This window comes from Phalacrocorax carbo, chromosome 3 (genome assembly GCF_963921805.1).
Source record: "Phalacrocorax carbo chromosome 3, bPhaCar2.1, whole genome shotgun sequence".
NCBI classification, from domain to species: Eukaryota; Metazoa; Chordata; class Aves; order Suliformes; family Phalacrocoracidae; genus Phalacrocorax; species Phalacrocorax carbo.
Window position 1 is genome coordinate 9,644,912 of NC_087515.1, and position 21,868 is coordinate 9,666,779.

Below are 21,868 nucleotides of genomic sequence, written 5' to 3' on the forward strand. Positions count from 1 at the left end.
TTTGATGTAAACTGAAAGCGCAACCTGATGCTGAAGCGACTGAGAAGGCAGCAACACGCCTGGCTCTTCTCTCACAAAACCTGTGCAGGCAGTAGAGTCCACCAAAACAGCAAAAGCATGTACCTCAGCTAACGCTTCACTAGAAATTGCAACAGACCCTTGAGCATCCTGAGCCAAAATCCTCCCTCCGTGCTTGGCTAGTAAAATGGTGTAGAAGCTTCACAGATTTGTTGTGTTAAAATCAAAAGTAATTCAGTGAAATGCAAATCCAGCACAGTCCTGCTTCTGCTCTGAGTTCCGCTTTTTCCTTGCGTGTTGGTAAGGACATGGGAGCTACACTGCTGTTGGGAAATGCTAAACAGAAAAGATTAATGTGAATGGTCAAGCACTGTATTCTCAGACAGTTAGTAAAACTCTATCTAGCTTAACCCATCTGAGGGTGAAAAAATGCAAAATTTAGATTAACATCATCTTTGGATGTCAGAAATAATCTAGGGCACAATACATGTTCTTACTTGAATTCCCTGTCATTTTGAAAACCGCAAACTGCTTTTGAAGATTACTTAAAGAATTCAGACAGATTAAATTTTGAGATTAACTGCTTATTCTAACTATTGCTCCTATTTTCTACAGACACTTCTATTGAATAAATGGTATTTTGAAATTCTTAGATTCAACTCATAACCATTCTCCACTGAATCACTTTGTAAGCCTTCCCCATGAGTATCTCTTGTGCCCAGCCCACAGTTGTGTGGGTTTTACATTGCTGTCATCTAATGCCAAAGGTTAATTTTCTATCATCTTGGTTTTAAGTGATTTGAAAATAATTGGCAGGCAGAATTTCTACTGAATGAGAAAAAAAAGTCCCTTCCACTTGACAAAAGAATGCAGTCTCAACCTGAGCTGGGAACTCGGTCCCATCACTGAAAATGGAAAACTGTCATTCAACCCACTGTGCTGGAAATGAACCTGAGCATGTGACCAAGAAGAGGTGATGCATTCGACAGGGGGTGCACCCAGCATTGGCACCAAATGTCAGCACAAAGCCAAGACACGCTGTCACTAAAAGAAAGGAAGGGACATAAGTGGAGTGACGGTACCCTGTTGGAACTGATAAAGTACATTTGTATTGGCAGCCACTAGCAGTTCACTGGTGTCTAATTCTCACCTTTAGAAAGTACATTTAAGAGATTTGGGTCAGTGGTTCTCACAGAATAAAAGTCCCAGGGAAGTTATAACTTCATACGTTACTTTTACTTTTATTACCTAATGACAAAAAGCTGCCACGATAATGCAGAGGAGGTATTTTAGGACCTGATAATATTTGTGTCCCATTCCTTTTTCTGCTGGTCCACAGGTGAAAAGCACAAAACTGCACAATGATGCTCTGCTAATTTCCACTCCACCTTACTTTCAGTAGGTAGTCCCACCATCTTGCATAGCACCCTAATCATAAGAAAACCATGCTGGAAAAAAAATTAGGTTCAGTATTTCGTTTCTGCTGGGAGGTATTGCCACCAAGATGCAAAACAAGCTAGACACCCAGGCAGAAGGGGGGCTTGTTTTAAAATGATGTAGTTTAAAAAGAACTTTGTGAGGAAGAGCTAACAATGCATCTTCAAAGCAGAAAAACAGAAATCCCATATCTTTGTCATGTTAGAAAAAAACCCATTATGATTTTTCTTTTTCAGCCATCTGCTCTACTGATATGGAAAACTCAGGAAAAAAAAATCTGTACAAACAATACAAATACAATTTGTTTAAACCATGGACCACTCTGTGATGATGTTCATGTAGAACCTGACACAGAACTGAGAGTGCAAGTCTGGGTCTTCTTACCACTGTTGATGAAGCTCACTAACAGACTAAGGCTGACACATTGGTACTTGTCAGAGCAAGCCAGAAGGCAGAACTGAATCAGTTAAAAATTCCTTGCTATAGAGTCTATCAGCATAATTAATATCACTTGGCATAATCACAACCTAATTTATCATTTTCAAATGACTTTTCAGTTTACAGTTTCATTACCTCCTCAAAGCAAGCACAAGTGTCTCTTTAGGGGAAATGCAAGCTTGCAACTGCAAGAAAACACTTTTCCAGGATCATGTTTGATTTATTTCTCGTTTTACTGCAGGAAATCTAATTAATGTGGTTTCTAATTTGATTCTGTTTCTCTTTTGAAACACAGTTTTTTGTTCCTTATATCAAAGAAAAGGGCAGGCTGGGAAGAAAAGGACAATGTTGTGCTGGCCTCCATCTCACTGCTGGCAAGCTGCATCCCATTTCCATACTGGAGTCATTAAACAATTCACTACCTCAGTGGAACCATAAAAAAAATTAAAATTTGAAGTCAAAGATCCTGCTAGCTTCTCGAAAGGCCTGAACTCTCCTTTACCATGCACACACGCATACCTCCCGCTGCCTCTTTCCATTTTTCCTGCACCGGAGCCCGTCCTGTCAGCCCTTATCTTGCATCCTCCTCACGCAGCTGGGAACCACAGCACGAGCTCTTAGTATTTGTTCTCATCCTATGCAATGCTGCAAGGGGCAGCCTCCGTACGTCTTCTGCTGTACAACACAGAGAGGAGAGTGCAAAGGACTGACCTCAGAATAAGGGCAATATTTATGTCTAAGCGTTTCTCTCAAAGTGCACAGTTTCTTTGGGTCTTTCAGATTCGTGGGCTTCAGGGAAATGCAACAGCACGTAGCTGACTAATTGGATGCATTATTTATACCATTACTGACACACACAGTTGGTTTTCCTTTTGCAAACCAAATAGGGATCGGTGGCAGGCGTGCTGCGGACACAAACTGTGACAATGACATTGCATATGAATTATTGCTGTAAGTGTTGAGCCTTGCCAGAGTACCTGATCGGAATCAGAAACCTCTTCTCTTGATGTAAGCAGAGGGCCAAAGGCTATAATTAATTTTTGACCGAGCCTTGATTAAATTCATTGTACAGGACCTTGAGGTAGGCTAGGAATCCAAGCAGTTTAGATAGGTAAGGTAATTTAGTGAAACAGTACACAGGCAGCCCCAGAACAACAGCTAGCCTATATGAAAATCTGTTCCAGAAATCCATACTTGCTTTTCGTGCTATTCTTCTGAGTAGCCACCTTAGATATTTGTGGAGTTTCTGGCTGCTTCAACATGGAAGCAATGACTCCTGTAAAGATGTGGTCCTGGTATATGGTCCTAGGAAGAAAACTTGGAATTAAATAAATACAACATATTCGTGCCTCCTGACCCTAACAGCGAAACTGGGGTCATATCGATTCACCCTTCTTTAATTCCCTCTTTCTGCTAAAGCACTATGTGGCACGTACAGGTAAAGGTCATTTGGGTCATCTGAAAAGCCTCTCTGTACTTGGTGAAGTAGTGGATTCAGCTGAGGTGTCAGCTGGCTGCTACTATGTGAACAAATAGTAATAATGCATGCTAGGGCTGTAACATCATGAGAAAGAGGAATATTAATCTGTTTATTGCATAAGGTAATGACCTGGGTATTTTCTCCCGTCTCAAATCATGGCGGATGCTGCACCTGTGGATGTAAAAAGTCTTTCTTTCTAAATAACATGTAACACCCCTTGTGCGAGAAACAGAAGCATTGTATGCCAAAGATGTCAGATTTAATATCCTAATAAAAGTCAGCAGAGCTCTTACGTAAGTTAACACTGAAGAACAAATTGAAAAAAAAACCACATAAACCAAGGGTGAGACAACTTGATGCCATTTCCATCTGCAATATTGGGTAACAATCACTTCATAGGAAAAGGAAAGAAATACCTGAAAAGGTACCTGAAAACATGTTATTCCAATTCAGCGTTGACACTAACTTCCGGTCTTAAAACTAGGAGATGAATTTTTCTTTTTCTCACAACTTCTGTTTAAACTGACTTCTTTGTGACAGCACATACAGAGTTGAAGGTAATAAAATATAAGTCACAAAGATGATAAAAAATGTTTTCAATATATTTAAGCAGAACATACATCATGAAACTGTAGTATATGTTCATGGTTTGTGTGTGTATATATATATATATATGGCATATGTAGGTTCTGTACCTATGCTGCAGATCTACTTACAGAATTATTTGCTACCCAATCATAGAAATCTATGATACCATTATATTTGAAAGAAATGCCTAATAAGTCGTTAGACTGATTAAAGAAACATGATTGCCCAATACAGGGATTCTCATGACTTCTGCAGTGTTCTGAAGACACGCCACATTTCTATTTGCATGCCCTGCCTGCCCAATATACCTCCCTCAAGCAAGGATTAATAGTTTGCCACTGAGCAGTTCCAGGCAAACATCAATGATTTCACTGTTTTGGTGACTGCCGCTAACTTAGCAAAGTTAAGAAAGGTGACTGCATGATGACTTCCAAACTAGGCCTTGATGCTTAGGAAAACAATACCAAAATCTGAAAAGGTTTAGCAATGCCATTAATCCTGCACATTCATATGGAAGGAATGCTTTGCCAGAATCTGTTTTTCTCTGCTTGATGACTTACAGATACAGAAAGATGAGATTTTATACTGAACTGCAGAACCATTATTCTTTTTGTAGAATGACCGAAATGATTGTCCTTCCTTGCCCTGACTCACAGAGATTTATGGCACTGTATTTCAGCCTGATTTACTGTGTGCCTTTTTCACAGGACAATACCAAGTCCAGTTTTCCATTAAAGGATTCAACCATTAAAGTGGGAGGTGACTGGGCTGCTGCATTTGGGAACCTTTTCGAGTTGAGGCAATTCTGAATGAAGATATTTATCTATAAGGGAACTGTCTCCTGTGCAATATCAAAGTGCGTGTGCGTGGGTGGAACCACATATTGGGAATACACTTTCATGATTATTTTAATGTTTTTATTTTAATTGTTTAGTTGAACAAGACTGACCTGATGGGGCATGCTAATAACTAAATCCCTCAGAGAGGAATCTGCCTCCATTCATTAACATCACTGACCAAGATTACTTGCCAGCAAGTTCTCTGGGAGATGACAGAATAGAATGTGGTGTGTTAGCACCCCTCAGAGATTCAGCTGGGTTTTAATGAACAAGTTCTCTTTCAGCACAACATAAGTCACGTTTTTGGGAAAGTGGTGGATTTACTGCCTTTCTCACATCCATGTAAGTTTACCGATTATTTACGACTCTACCACCAGCTGTTGAGTCAGACGCTGGAACCCCTGGATCAGACTGTATGGTCTGTATTGTTATCTAGGACAAATAAAATTAACGGTTGGACTCAATGATCTTAAGGGTCTTTTCCAACCTAAATGATTCTATGATTGTAAAAAGCCACACTGGTCTTAAGAGCTCTGACTCTACAGGCATGCCTACCCCTTAGCTGCTGAGCTCCAGCAGTAGACTTTGGCACAGAAGTGCAGCACGAACACATTTGCTCCATCCATGCAATCTGGCTTGGACTTAAGAACAGCAGTGGGCAGGACAGGTGCCAACAGGTCAAGTTCTGCTGCCCCCACTTTGTGCAGGCAGTCTGCAAGCCAGCTCCAGTGAAGAACCATAAAACCATTCTAGTGCAGCACCTCCATTAATACATATTGCTATCTCAGCATGTCTTATTATTTCAGGGTTTCTTAATGAACGCATCACAAATGGAACTACAGGACGTATATGTGCAATTGGTTGGAGGATCTATAAATTCAAATCGAGCCCTTCTGCTTCACTGATCACTGCAGACAGGCCTTATAGAGGTGTGCCTGGAAACCATCCTCATCACTGTGACCAACGCCTTTTTTTAAAGGCAAGACAACTGCCCAGTGCACTATTTGTGATGCACCTTCTGGGAGATCCTCCCAAACAGTTTTAGCAAATTTCAGTAGCTTAACTCTTAGGCTACTGAGTCTTATCTCTAGGCTGTGGACTCAGGCAAGCATATTCCACCAGTGCTATGCACCTCCCTGCCTGCCTGTTTGCTTCAAGATAGCAGTAGGGGTCTTCAAAGCCGTCTCTAGTTTTGCACACACTGGTATGGATGATTTCCTATCCTCCATGTGGTGGTGTACAGCATGTGTCCTGCCATCAAATTCCTGCATGCCTCCGATTCCCTAAACGCTTCCAGAACCCAGCCAAAACTCTCGAGCCTGATAATCCTAATGCATGAATATTATTTGTCAAGTATCTGAGGGGCAATTCATAAACCAGAACCAGACATACTTTCTTTGCAACATCTTCTAAGTCTCTTAATTATTTTAACATGTAGTGATGGCATGGCAAGTATTAAAAAGCAAGCAAATGATTATAAGGTTAGTTTTACAGGAGAAAGAACTTTCTCCTTCCCTTTGGACTGTGGAGAGCCAGCTACCTCAATATCCCACGCTGCTTTGGAAAGAAGTGAGTTTATCTGTTGAGACTGGATATTTTATCATTTTGCTCTGCAGGTTTATTATTTATTGATTTACAATTTATTATTGATTACTGCAACAGTAGGTAAATCTGTTCTACAGAACTTTCGCAGCAATTGAGAAAAAAAATGAGAAGAAAATAGATCTGTAATTTCAGAGGTCAGAGACAGAGCAACGAGCGTACTCCTACAGTCAACAGAAGTCAAATAAAAATATGCATCAAGCTGTATTTAGCCCTCTCTTACACTAAATACAAACACATAATGTGGATGATGCATGTGAGAATGGAGCACAACAGTGGGAGAAGTATGATAAACAGGAATAGCTTCCTAGCACCTCGGAGCTGGGAATCGGCTCTGCATCTAGGGAAACTAGCCAAGCCGGGGAGGCATGAGGAGGCCTTTTGGCTCCAAGTGCAAGGTGAACATACAGCCCTGTGCTGTTTTCAGTCCCTAGATCACAAAACCAGAAGCCCACAGCAGTAAGGAGGAACCAAGAGCACTACCAGGCAGTAGCAGAAGCACCTGCAGAACACAACCGTAGCAGCCACATTACCCATGTTCTGGTCCAGCTTTAACCAGCCCTCTGTTAGCAGTGCACAGCAATGCCAGCAAGAGACAAACAGCCCATTTGCTGCACTGAGATTCATTTGTCAATACTGGATGGTCAGATAAATTTCAAGCAAAGTAAGCCTAATGGGCAATGCTGACTGTCCTGATTTACTGGATGTAACAGAGAAAAAGTGGCCCATCTCAGTTAAAGAATAAAACAAAGCATCAAACTTCCAAAAATACAAACTTTACACCATGATAAATGCATACTGTGAGTTCTGCACATTTCCAAGAGCAACATATCTTCCCCACCACCACCACAAAAAGAGGAAAGAAAAAAAGAAAAGCTGCTATTTTGAAGATAGGTAACAGTCATCAAACGGCTCTAGATTTGGTCAAAGATGTAGAACCTAGCCAAAAGCTCTTAGCGAAAATAATAAATATATTTTCAGCCTGTCTTTCGAAGGACAAGCTGTAATAGCATCACGGCAGAGTTTTGACAAACCAACTAGCTTCCTATGCAGCAAGAAATAAAACACAAAAAAGTATTTAATTGTCAATACAGCTCTGTAATATCTACTTAGACATGTTTTCTTCACATGACTCATTCACCTATGCTTGAAGATCTGGGTTGCACTTTTATGTTCTCTTTATAACATTAGCTAGCTTTGGAAATAATCCCATTGAAATAGATCAGATTAGCAGCATGAGTTTTTTTAAGGACTGGATCACATGGCTAACTACATAAAAACTTTTTAGAAGTAGATTTTTTCTGTCGTATATAAGAGGTATTATTTAACACAGAAATACGAATTTAGATAGAATATACTGGTATTATGTTATAGGCACTTTCAGTCTAACATTTACCCATCACAGCTTGATTGAACCTTGGTGGATGACAAAGTTGAAAGAGCCTTGTTTCATTTTATAGGACACTTGAGACTGTGCTCAATTTACTAATAGTGATATTATACTGAACACCACTGGGACAGTAAGAAAATTAAGCAAATTATTAGAAGATGGCAAGGATTGGCAACAGTCTAAAGCACGCTTTAGGGACAGAACTGTAGTTCATACTAAAAGAACATTATATCAACTGGGAATTCTCAATATAACTTTTGCTTGAGTGAAAAGATGTAATTCCATTAACTGCCAGACAAGGTATCTTATCTCAAAAGGACCAGATGCCCCATTACATAACTTCAAGAGACTCATTTAGATAAAAGTTCAAAAAATGACTGACTGATTATAGTGTGCTTTTTGCTCTGTGCGGTTCTGTTAAAGATAGGATGCAACTGTCATTAGCAGAAATTGCAAACGCGCAGATCCTCTCTCAGTGATCAGATTCATGAGCTGGCTCCGCGATAGCAAGATTTTGAGGAATCTAGAAACAAATGAGATCATCATTATGCAGTCTGATGTATATAGAAGTCCAGTATTTATTACATATTGTTTTTATGGACGGACAATTTTGATCACACAAATGCATAGGAACTACAGTTTTCAAGGACCTACTTTGAGGAAATGATCATTCCCCTTTCCCTGAGAGAGATACATATAAAGAAGTATGGGTTGCATTTGTTTCTGGCAGCCTTCCAGAGCTTCCTGAATTTTGGGAAAGTTTTGCTTTAGATCTGTAGCCCCAGAAATGGAGACCAAGAGAAGAAGGAATGATCCCAAGATGAGTTTCATCACTAAGTGCTGCCTTTGAGCTGAGATTCCTCCGCATGAGTCTCCTCAATATAATTGGGATAAGACTTTTGAGTAAAGAACCACAGATCGCTTCCAATTGATTTTATCCCCACACAAGCAAAGGGTTGGTCCTCCAATATTCCCACAATCTTAAATTACCCCACACCCGCCCTTTTAGATGTAGCTCTCAATTGCTGAGATACCATACTCATCTTCCAATTTTTGTCATCTCAGACTAGGAAGAAAAAGAGGTTAGGTTTTATCAGTCTATTTGTCACAGAAGATGAGAGAAGAAAAGGTGGTAAAGAAGAATTCTAACTGCTGCTTTCATCTCCTTTTTTCTGTGTTATAAGGAGGAGAGTCTGAACAACTAAATTGAAACCCCCAGGATCTCTCAATCCAGTTCTGCCTTGGCTCTGGTGGTAAAAAGGAAGATACACAGCAACATTCCAAGTGCTCCTGCAGCCACCCTGCTGCAAGCCTTCCTATAGCTGAATCCAAAAACCTAATTCATATTAAAACCAATAAAATATTGGGTCATCATTTTTACTTAAAATTCTCTCCCCCCCTCCCCAAAAAAAGTATATCTTTTGACTGACTGGGTTCTCCTGGCTTGTTTTTTTTTTTCTTCTTCCTTTTTATTTCTAATAACTATAGGGTTCTTAATTTCAGAAAACGCAGAATCCAATATACTTTCACTGTAAGTACGCACTAGATTATTCTTATTTATCATAAAAAGCATAACCTTTCTTATCTACTGTATCTATAGATGCTTAATAAACCTTTTTTGAATAATTAATATTCATAGCTCTGAACATCTCACATGGCTAATTTGACTGTTGATTCAACTGAATGATTAACGGAATACATGAACTGGGCAAATTATTTCTTATTTGTCAAATGTAATTGATAATTCATAATTGCTACAATTTTCATGTACTGTAGGAGTCAATCCTAAAGAGACATAAGTACACTTTACATAATAATAATAATAAAAAAAGTAGCCCGTAGAGGGCTTCTCATTCATGCCCTGTCATACATCTTCCCCAGGATTTTGGCTCTCCTGTATATTTATTTACCATCTGAGGTGGACCAAGTGAAAAAATCTAATTCAAATAAAACACGTCACTCTTTCCATCCCAATAAACAGTGTTGGGACGTTTTATCTAATGTTCTAATTACCTTAAATTATGTAGATAGAACCAGCAGTTTCTAATTTATGTCAACAAAAGAGTAAGAGGAGGGTGGAGAGGAAACTGCCTGAAAAGGAAATACTGTTGTTTAGTAGTCCTGCCAGATACCCAACTGTCACATGGGATGCTTGAGAAGTGCTCCAAGGCACTGGTGAGCGTCAGCAAGAACAAATCACTGATTCTTTGCAACAGAGATGATCAGATAAACTTCTGTTATTCAAAGCATCGCCCAAACTAATTTCATGAAAGAAGCAAGGTCAAAACAGTCTACTCATAAGACCAAGCGTAATTTACCAAGATTTAATATTGTACATATATATGTTTATGCATATATCTATATTGTATATATTTCTGAATACATACATATTATGAATAGGTATACATTCATAAATAAGTACATAGGTGAAGAAATGAGGTATTATTTTTCCAGTCCTCCTCCTTCTGATGATTTTTAAGATTAAGAAAAATCAAATGCCTTTCTTAAGTCTTATTTAGTATTGGTGAAACAAATCACACAAGGAATCCAACACAGACATAAAATGAGTGGGAAAGTGAGAGCAAGTTCACACAGTTGTTTTTTTGTCCTTAAAAAATTACATCTTACAGCCATTCAGCCTAAATTGGACTGAATTGAAAACAATCAGGAGAATGAACAATCCAGAAAATATATGGACTTAAGAGGCATCTTAAAATGGAAAATCCTCTGCTAGCAGTTTTTACACAGCTAACTAAGAGAGGAAATCATGGCTCTGGTTAGGAACTTTTCCTTGACACTGGCTGAGCAAAAATTTAAGTAGGACTTTTAGAGATAATGTTTTTAAGATGTCACAGGCAAGATAGAGTAAATGGCTACCTGCAGTGGATCTGGATACTGGGGTTTGTTTAAGAACCAACGATACAAGAGCTTTTGCATGTACTCAGTTATCTTTCACACCTTCCATCCATACCTTCCACCCCTGCAGGGAGGTGGCTGCTGGCCTGGCATGCTAGGTCAGAAAGTCGGGTCTATCCCTGCTGTGTGGCAACTCACTGTTACCTCTCTCAGGCATCACCAGTCCCTGGTGCATCCCCTGGCTTCCATCTCCTCACAGCTCCCTGATCTCCAGGATCTCCCCCACTTTCAAGATCTTTCTTCCAGCCACAAACTTCACCTTCTTCTTTTTGGGCCCCCTTCTTTTTTCCAAGACCACTTCTTTCCGGCACTCCTTATTCTCTGGTACACCAAGACTCACTTCTCCCTGAGTCTAAAGAGTTTCAATGCTGTCCTGGTTTCAGCTGGGATATAGTTAAATTTCTTCGTAGTAGCTAGTATGGGGCTATGGTTTGGATTTGTGATGGAAACAGTGGTGATAACGTGGAGATGTTTTGGCAGTTGCTAAGCAGTGCTTACACTGGTCAAGGACTTTTTCAGCTCCCCCTGCTCTGCCGGGTGCACAAGGAGCTGGGAGGGGGCACAGCCGGGACAGCTGACCCCAACTGACCCATGGGATACTCCCCACCATATGACGTCATGCCTAGCATATAGAGCTGGGGGAAGCAGAAGGAAGGGGGGGACATTGGGAGTGATGGCGTTTGTCTTCCCAAGTAACCGTTACACGTGATGGAGCCCTGCTTTCCTGGGATGGCTGAACTCCTGCCTGCCCGTGGGAAGTAGTGAATGAATTCCTTGTTTTGCTTTGCTTCCGCGCGCAGCTTTTGCTTTACCTATTAAACTGTCTTTATCTCAAACCATGAGTTGCCTCACTTTTACTCTTCCGATTCTCTCCCCCGTCCCACCAGGGGGGAGTGAGCGAGCGGCTGCGTGGGGCTTGGTTGCTGACTGGGGCTAAACCACGACACATGCAAAAGCACAGGGTGAGAGCGGCCTCCTAACTGGTCATTCTGCCTCATGCCTCTTCAGTAACTGGAGGAGCCTGGACGTGCCACTTTGATTTAGTCCAGGATTTAGTCAGACTCTACCAATTACAGGGAGGAAGCAGCAGGCTTCTGATTGACAGCTTGAATGTTCAAATCGGGAACACTAACCCCCACACGTACACCCAACTACCTACTACCTGCTACTATTAATGATTTAAGCTTTTTTTTTTTTTTGCCTACCCAACTATTTAATATTAGCCTGATTCCACTTCCAGTGAAGACAATCGGATTAATTTTACTTGTTTCAATAATTTTCAGTAATAGAATTTTCCAAGGGCTGATTATTTGTCGCACATAAATGTATTTCTCTAAAGTGGTTCAACTAATCCATTACAGTTGTTTGCCCACTGGATTCAATTATTCATGTGCGAATAATGTGAAGGCTTTTCCAAAAATGTTGTTAGCATGAAGAGCTCCAGAAGTGTTTCTTGTGCTGATTAAGGGTTCTGTCTGTACTACAAACCTTACGCTCCTTAACAGAATTAAGGAGCTAAATGCATTTCCATGCTTTGCGGGAACTATTTGAGGGAGTCACGAAACAAAAGAAATATATGACATTTTTTGTTAGCTCTTGCTCTGCATTAATATTATGGATGATGATAATTTTTATATAACCAATTCCTTTTATTTAAGTACATTAATAAACTAACTGGTCAAGAAACTAGAAGCTAGAACACAGCACCACGACCACCTCAATTGTTATTAGTTCAAACCACAGGCAAAAATTAATCAGTTTACGTACCTAATTTTAGGTACGTTTGAGTGAACCCCTTTTCAGCCAAACATTTTAACATGGATGTACGTATTTTGCTCATAAAAATAGACTTCAACATTTTGTTATCTTAAATATATACGTAAGTAGGTTGCACAGCTATGGCCCAAAGATGTTGCTTCGCTTGTTCAATGGTTACAAGACTAACTTCTTAGTAGGTGAGAGCCTGGGAACTCTGAGAAAATACTTTATCAATTGCATCTATTACTGAACACATGTCAGTGAAGTGGAAGATGGAAGTTGTACAGCTGATCACATAGACCCCCTATATGAAATAAAAAGTTGTAATTGTGATTTTAAATTTTATCTTAGTAATCTTCCTCTTTTAGTACACCCCCCCACCTGCCCCCCCACCCAAATCACGTTTTGAAGGCAGAATGTCACCACAAAGAACAAGAGACTCTCTCTCCAGATGTCCTTCATCAAGCTGGTAAACCTGTTAGACTTGTTTATAGGTTTTGCACCATTTAATCAGTTTATAAAAATTTACCAGAAAGAAACTAGATCAGTAGAAAGATTATTTCACCGATAAAATTTTTCGCAGCTTATTTTATCTAAGAAAGTGGTACTTATCTAAGAAAGTTGCAAAAACTCTGGCTGTTCATAACCTGGAATTTCCAATGGGTTATGTAATGAGGCAATATTTGCCATATATTGATAACAACAGAAAAAGATGCATCCCTGACACAAACTCTAGATCTGTTCAAAGAAAAGAACAAAATATTTCCCTGTGAATGGAAAAAAATAATTTTTGTAAAATCCTGTTTTCAGGGAGTCTAAACATTATTCTCCATTTGCCTGTGTTTGATGTTGGACTGAAGCAGAGAGCTGGTAGAGATAATTTCAGCCAAAATTATTAGAGTTTTGGCAAACTTGCAGCCTAAGTGAAATATAGTTTTACCTGAATAGTAATGATGTGCAGTCAGCCTTGCCCATAATTTCAAAGCTGAGACTCTGTATTAAGCATTAATATAATTAAGCAAGTATTAAAACTTTGACAGCAAGGGCACAAGGAAATATGCAACTTTAAAGGTTATTCCCCAAGTAATATATGCAGCATACAAAAATCTCTCCTTTATGTGGAAAATTTACTTCTAAAGGAAATACTAGTATTGCTTCTTGTCAGTGCTGGCAAGTCAGGAAAATGGCAACAAACCTCCATAAGCCTCAGATGAGACTGGTTTCTAGTGTCCAGCTAATAAATTTAGAGAATTGCCCACAAAGATTGTAAAAACAAAGCTGACACCTTTGGACATGTAAGTCCTGATGTTGTTTTCTAAGGAGTTGTTAAAAGTTAAATTACTATTTCAGCTTTAGACTCAGGGTCCCAAGAGAAGAACGATGTTAACAGACTTTTTTTGCTTTTAATCCCCCTGCAAGAGGACAAAAGAGCAATAAAATCCAGTTATATCTACCACAGTAACCTGGCATAAATATTCACCAGTATGCTGAGCTGCTCTATGTTAACTGCTCTGTAACTGCTGTGTCACAGAAGCCTTTCTACATCTTTAGGCCTCTAGCAAGCAAGAGGTAGGAAGGCTCTGGGCTATATAGCCCAGGGTGAAATACTGAAGACACCTGCTGCATCTCTAGTGCAACTGCTGAACCAGCAAAGTGGGTAGATGCTCCTGGTGTACTGGCCTGAATGCATGCAAGGGTCCAGTACAGAGGAAGTAATAAACATGCACATAGAAAATACAGGGGAAGGCATGTGAAAAGATATGACAACCACGCACAGTTAAAATCTTAAGATTTTCATTGCTTTTTAGATATTATTAGATGTGAAACTGGATACATTCATGTAATTTACCCTGGAACTGTGCTGCTGAATAATGAGACATTGTTAGCTACAAGGTGTCTGACTCATACTGGATGTTTTGTTTGAGTGAGAAGACAACTGCTGTGCTTGATAGGCCAAAGCACCATATGTTTCTAGAATAGCAGAGACCTACTTTGTTCTGTGATTTGCTGTCAAGGTCTGGTAATACTGGCCAAAGTGGTCTGTCGATTCAATAGCTACCAGTTCTGTTACTCTAAGTCAGATGAGCTTTTAAAGGGGCCATATGTGACTAACCAGCAGTCCAGTCTGCCTTTTCATGGTCCTTTCCCAGCAGGTAAACCAGGTTGTAACAGGAAATGCAGAGTGGCCTCTGCAGTGAGTCCCCTGCCTCCTGCGGCAACACTGCAGAAGCCTTACCCCGCTACTGCAGGCAGTGCAAGCCCAAGGACATGGGTCTGGGCAGGCCTGGCACTACCTGCTCTGCTATTTTCCAGTTAAGTTCAGTCCTTACTCATTTAGGCTGCTTTGATAGAAGAGAAGAGGGACCTGATCCCTTGTTTGCAGCTACACTGGGATTCTGATAATGAGAACCCATGGGAGATATGTTTCCCCAGTGAGGGCTTGGCTGACTGTGGGTTTTAAGATTAGGTCCCATGCGTGTGCAAAGCATTCCCTTCAGGGAAAGCTAATTCAGAAAGTCGGAACAAAATGACAGAGTTCTGTGCTTATTTTGCCTCTTACGTGAAAAGTTCAAGACAGATTATTAAGACTGCATTATCAGATCTCTCTGACAGTTGCCCTGATTTATTAACCTGTAATTCTGGTCAGGGAATTGGATACTCACATCTGATGTCAACAGGAGCCAAGCTCTAATTTCCTTGGGCTCTTCTGAAACCTCAGCGAACATTTCTCAACTAATTGAAAGCAGATTCTCTTTAACTCCAATTCAGAGAGATTTCTTTTTGTTCCGTAGAATTATTCTTCTGAGCTTCATCTTATCATTACATATAAAAATATACTGTTATATGACAATAAGATAAAAAAAATGTCGAAATTCATGCAGAAAAGGGAGTGATGAAATTAACAGTGAGGAATCACATTTGAAACACTGGCCCACAAAGCACTGGCATCAAAGTTTAATGTAGGTATGTTGCAAGAGTTAAGATTTACTTCAGTATTAGAAAACCAAACCTATAAGGTATTGTAGCATCTGTGATGAAGATCGTAAACACAATCATTAAGCATAATAATTAAATAATCTGTGCGGTAGATGTGCTTCTTTTATCCACGTTTATTTTTTTCTCCATTACTCAAAACCCCAATTAGATGAGGCTTCAAAGCTAAAGTATTTATAAGGTAAATAGTTCTGTGAAGAGCTATTTTGTTATGACATACGAACAGCCTAGCTCATGAGGCGCAGACAATGCATAAACATTTAATTTCTAAACTGTCCAAAAGCCCAAACTACATGTTTCTACATTGACTAAAAATACAACATCCTCTTGGCCAAAACTTTCTCTGGTTTGCTAACAACATCCTCTTCTCTACCAGTTTTCCAAATTCCTTTGTAACTATTCAAAAAGTTACCTTTTAAATAAATGAATACACATAGGAACAGCAAAAATGCATTCATTCACTCTTTCTTTACTAAAATGGTGATTTTTTTATTCAGACTTCCAGTCCCTTAGCTCAAACCAAACCTTAAAAATTTCAACAGAACCAACACACACCTTCTTCTTTACAAAATCATTAGAATCTATGTTCAAAATCATTCATGTGTTTCTGAGATTCTGCTTATATCTAGAAAGTAAACTTTTTTACTGCAATTAACAACTACCTAAGACTGCTTCTTTTCCCCCTTTCTTGCACATTTCAATTACTGAGATCTAAAAGCACAGGTTCCACTCCTTAAATATGACCAACAGGAGCCTCACAGAGTCAGTGGTATGTAGCAACGATGAACATGACAGCCGTTAAAAATCCTGAGACCCTTGTGGAAAGAAAAGAGCTACAGATATCTACAAGAAAGCAAATAAGCTGCATTACTGATTAATTACTTCTTCAAACTGGTCACAGGCTGTAGACAGTCCTCAGCACTGGTTGCTGGCAGAGGCCTTAGTGCGCACCCTTCAGTTCTCATGTTTATGAGAAATCAAAATATGGAATTCTAATGTGTACAACCTTCAAAAACGTTACGCTATTTGACTCATAAATCTCTCCCTCCCCAAATGTATTTCAGGATAATACCCAGTACCCATTTGGAAGTCTTTAAAATTTTGCTTTTTCTTATTTAAATGGCAGATGAGATGGAGTAGGTCATGCTCACGATATTACCAAGGAGTTTCATAGCAGTTTGTTTTCCAACAGGTTTGCTCACTATTTTTTATTTTTAGTAAGTAAACTAGAACTTACAATCTTCAAACAACAAAATCATCACAGGAAACAATAAAGGCAATCAAATTTTTTAAATTTAAGTTAAATTTTAAATTTAACCCAATAACTGTTGAGGATAGCTATTCCAATGAAAAGAAGTAAAATTTATAGTAATATAGTTTTGCCACCACAGAAGAGTCATCAAAACTGTGGCAGCAGAGTTTTTGATGCTGGCACTTCTGCCAGCATACTATAAGAAAAAGAAAGCTATCCATCTCCACTCGCTGGCCTCAAAACATTGCTTTTTCCCTCATTATACCTTCAAAGGGTATAGGAGTAGTTTTTCAATTAAATTACCTGTCCCAGTGATCTCCAGTCTAGGCTGGCACTTCCAATGTACACGTGCTGTTTATCAACAATCCAGAAAGATGATTGAAGCCGACCTTCATTATATGCTGACATGTTCATATACAACACTTCAGCACCTATAGATTTAAGGATAAAATAATAAATAGCATTGTTTAAAATAACATAATTTACATTATTAAAAAAGAAATAACTTCACATTTCAGGGCCTCAGCTTCCAAAGCTAGTGAGGGATGTAATTAAACGTACCATTAAGGTTTAAAATCAATGGTAAACAGCGTTACTGTCCCACTATTTAAGACCTTAATTAACATATATTCAAGAAAAGCAGTTATAAGGAACATTCCCATGCGTTATACTGTTTACTTAATTTTCTTCCATTTTAGAACCAAATAATTGCTAGTTTTTTCCAGCACTGTATGTTCCTAAAAATAGTTTCTTTTTAAAGGTCTATTCTGTAACTCAAACCTGCTACATATTATAATAATGACCTTTAAAATCCAGACCCAATTACAACCCCTTCCTGAAAAGCAGTCTCTGCTCCTCTGCAGGTAGCCTATGCTGTGCTGTTGCGTGGAACAGACCCTGAGAAGAGGAACATGGGTGGAGAATAAGGATTGAGGAAGTAAGCAAGGGCCTTTAAGTATGCTGGAACTGCTCTTAATCCTGCTAATCTATGACATTCAATTTACCACTTTGAACTGCACACTTCTAATAAGGATTATAGGCCACTGAAATCAAGAGACCTACTTGTGGGATAAAAGCACGTTGGCTCCATCACATCAGTAGGAATGTCTGAATTGGGCCCATCAGTATATTTGTAGGACTAAATCCAGAATATACATAATATTAGGTGATTTAGGGGATTTCTCACATCATTATTGTTCTTTTAGTGCTCCAGTGTTTGTAAGATTAGGTGATTAATCTGAATTAATCATTGCTGAAAGTAATTTAAAGTCACCCACTCATTTTCACATTTTAGTCATGACCTTAACTGGGGAAGACAACAGCAGCCTGGAGGGCAGTACCAGCCACCTCCCACTAAACATTCATGGGATCTTTAGTACCATGAATTCCAGTAATGGTTGGATATGAGTCAGACCTTCAGAAATCATCCAAGATACCTCGAGAACTAAAATATACTTCTTTTCATTTAAGTCCCTATTTCTCCCCTCCTAAAAAACACTTGACTCACAACTTTAAGCACAGTTACCAGTGCTAAATATTTATTTTTTATTATGGAAACTGTAATTCTCACTTGAAAAACTTATTCTAGTAGTTCAGACATCAAGAAAAGAAGAAAAATCAGGTAAGGTGCCACTTTTCATGAAGCATCAAACACGCAACGTAGGATTTTGAGCAAGTTACAGAATTTGGTTCATTGTACAATTACTTTTGCTGCAACCCATTTACCTCTCCAATTTTTTGTAGGTATCACCAATCCACATTCATCTACGCTTAGAAACAAAGGTATTTTCCAATTTTCCTTAGAACATGTTGCTGCTGACTTTCAATTCATGCAGCAATGAGCAGAACTGTGCTAATTAATGAGATAATGTGTGTGAAATGGAAAAGGAATCAGAAAACACTATAGCAGGTGTTAAATGATTTAAATTGTTTTCTGATGAATAAACAAAAGCAACTTCTACTAGGCTAAGGAAAACAATTCTGTAAGGCACTAAACTTCTAGCTGCTTATCCAATAACTGTGTTTAAAATCAAGTTTAACGTAGCAGTTTGCCTTGATCATATTTTCTTTCCATAAAACCAATTTGCAACATTAAATAGCATAAATTAAATAAATTTAACACCCACAACACACCTACATCAAATAGGTTATAAATTAAGTGTTAGGATTTTTGTATAGGAAAGGTAAACCAGTCGGAAGCAACAATAAGCTTCCTTCTCATAACTGAGAGCCTAAAATAAACACAGTTTAAAAAGATTTTTGAAATATCCAATGCCTCACAAAAATGCTGATTGCCAGCGTTACAAAGGAGACTATTTAACCAGTAAGACTAATGTTAAAAATAGCAGACATTGTCAGTAACCTGACACAAAATTCAAATGTTTTAAAACACCATGATTTGTGGCATGGGAGTTTAGATGTGGGCATAAGCAGTGGGATGGGACTATCACTCTAAAATATAATCTAGGCTTCAATGACCAAAATACTGAATACAGCAGTGCAGGGGATACTGCTATCACACGTACCATTAAAAGCAAAATCTGGAACCCAGTTTCTTTTCTTTCTGGAAACAACCAACTCATAAGGCTGAGGAAATGGTATCTCCAAGTTAATTAAAAAAAGTCATGTGTTGTAAACAGCAGCTGCTGTGCAGCCTATTAATGAGCCCTTAACTTTGATGAAAGGAAACATGCATCAGTATTGATAATTGCCTTTGTTCCAGAAGCCCTTGAGATGTTCTGTTAAAATCGGCTTATCAGGCCTTCAACACAATCCATCATCCCTAACATGGTCCAGGTCCCATGAGGAAATGAAATTGGACTGATCAATATGTGAAGCCATAAGAGAACTCTCTATCATGCTGCAGTCTCAATTACACAAAGCTGTGGGTCTACTGAGTTCATCCAGAAGGCACAATTTGTAGGCTTGAGTGCTAATATAGATGCCAGATTCTTAAAAAATAAATCTAACAATTCTGTTTTACTGAAGATTAAACTTGCAGGGTGAGATCTTAGAGAAAATCAGTGCCATTGCTTAAAACTCAAGTGGATTTGCCTGTCCCATAAAATTGTGCATTATAAAGGTTGGGCCAGATTGCCCTCTTTCTGCAGGAAAAAAGTCCACTGTAGGGATCAAAGCATGCTTTAAGTAACAGACATTTTTTGGATATTTTTTTTTTTCTTGTAGGTGGGAGGTTTTGCATTCTCTAAAAGGCAGATGGCTGATACAGTCTGGGATGCACAGAGGGGACCCTGCCCTTGAGAGCATGGCCCTTCTCCATGTGATGGGAACACAGCCCCTGGGAGGTGCCAGGCTGCCACTCAGCCTCTTGCTTTGTCTCATAATGGAGGAAGAAAACAGAAGACAACAGTAGTATTGCAAAAAGACTGATTTTTTCTCTATTTCTGAAACAATCCCAATTCCCAAAGTAACTCCAAAGAAGGATGGCACATGCAAGCGCCATTTACCATTTCTAGCCTTGCAACCTCCTGTTTGGTCTAGCTGCCTGCTCTCAGGTACTCCACTAACGATGTCACGAAGGCCACGGGACAAGCTTTACTTCAAGAACAGGAGCTTAAGGCTAGGATCTTTTCTACAGATTTGAGTCAAAACTCTCTAAGCAGTTAGCAGGAGACTTCAATCAAGAGCTCATCACATATACACGCTATCATGAAAAACTGTCACCGAGAAGTGCACCTTGGTGCACCTGTGTTGCAGCATATACTAGCTGTGGATTTTACTGCTGCTCAAACAAGGTCATCAGGTGGCTACAAACTGGGAGATTCTTCTTCATGGGAGGCTGCAGGAGGCTGGGGCTCACAGGGCTGCCTCTCGGCCTCCAGATCCCGGTTCATGCAGCGCTCTGGAGAAGGTGCACCAGGAGGCTTTGGATCCAACAACTGTGAGCAGTCTAGGATATTACCAGGTTGTCCAGGCACAGAGGCAACATCACTGAGCCAAATCACCTCTCTGGTCGATACAGTAAATCATTTTTGTAGAGACCACCCAGAAAGAGCAACTGTTTAGGCTGCTATTATCACAGCTGCCTTGAAAGCAAACATGCAAATTCTGCCGGCAACAGTTTTCAACAGCGCCAGTTACAGGCTAAACTCACTCTGGAGTTAGCAAACATAACGCCCAAGAAACAGAAGCTGCATTTGCTTGTACCACGGCTAAAATTGGCCTTCTGTCTTCACAACTTTCTTACTTTCACTATAGTGTTTTTAAAACCAGAGGGAAAGAAAAATGGGAAAGGGGAAGGATTTAAGGATCAAGAGGAGAGCCAGACAGATGCATCTGGGAAGTTGCAGCAACAGTGACGGGCAATTCACAACTGACAGAGACACGATGAGAAAAGCACCAAGAGCCCTGACCTCATTAGCCCTGACAGTAGGAAAGTGCGCTGCTGCAGGAGGAGTGTGGAGAGAAATGTAGATACATGATTTGATGGCACGTGTTGTGACTGTGCATCACGCAGAGCCCCAGGAGAAAGGGTCACGGAGCCAGGCTGGGCTCTGCTACCCCCTGCAAGGAATGGGAGATTTGTAAAGGTGGAGGAGGTGAACAGGGGCTTTTGAGTGCCTCTCCTTCCCCATTTTGGGGAAACAGAGCTTGTGAAGTGCATGCTGTGGAGGCACAGCAGGCAATGGAAAGGGGAGCACATCGGGGCACAGGGGACTACACAGAGCTGTTGAGGAGGTTGTAGAGGGACTGCAAAGGAGAAGGGAGAGCAGGATGCAAGGAAGCACTAGAATATGAAATTAGTTTGGCTAGTGAAAACACTGCTTACAGCTCTCTTGTGTATTTGCAGTTTGAACCTGACAAATGCTCCTTCACCACATCCAATCCACTGCGCATCTTCCAGCCACAGTTCCTCACATCAGCACCAAGCTGGCCACAGTAGGAACAGCTGCCCTCCTCTGCTTACCCCATTCTTGCCATCTCTTCACTCTCCTCATCACTGTGTCCATACCCTTCGCTTACAGCACTGTTTTTTCCCCTCTCCTAATTCTGTGCATTCCCAAGCCAATACTCCAAGTAATGGGAGCCATAAAAAGGAGCCTGAGAATGCGAGCCATGGCCTCTCTGTTTCACCCCACTGCTGACATTTGGCACACATAGATATATGTTTTGACCTATACCTTTTGGAGGGTGGC

At 39.8% G+C, this 21,868-nt stretch overlaps 1 protein-coding gene across 4 annotated transcripts in view; it reads right to left on the reverse strand.

Moving 5' to 3' along the window:
• The window catches only part of PLD5 (phospholipase D family member 5), a 201,424-nt gene that overhangs the window by 27,592 nt on the left and 151,964 nt on the right, over positions 1–21,868 (reverse strand). For all 4 annotated transcript variants that reach the window (XM_064445785.1, XM_064445783.1, XM_064445784.1 and 1 more), the window contains one exon: positions 17,016–17,143. In XM_064445785.1, coding sequence (XP_064301855.1) covers positions 17,016–17,143 — 128 coding nt within the window. The remainder of the gene's footprint in view (positions 1–17,015; positions 17,144–21,868) is intronic.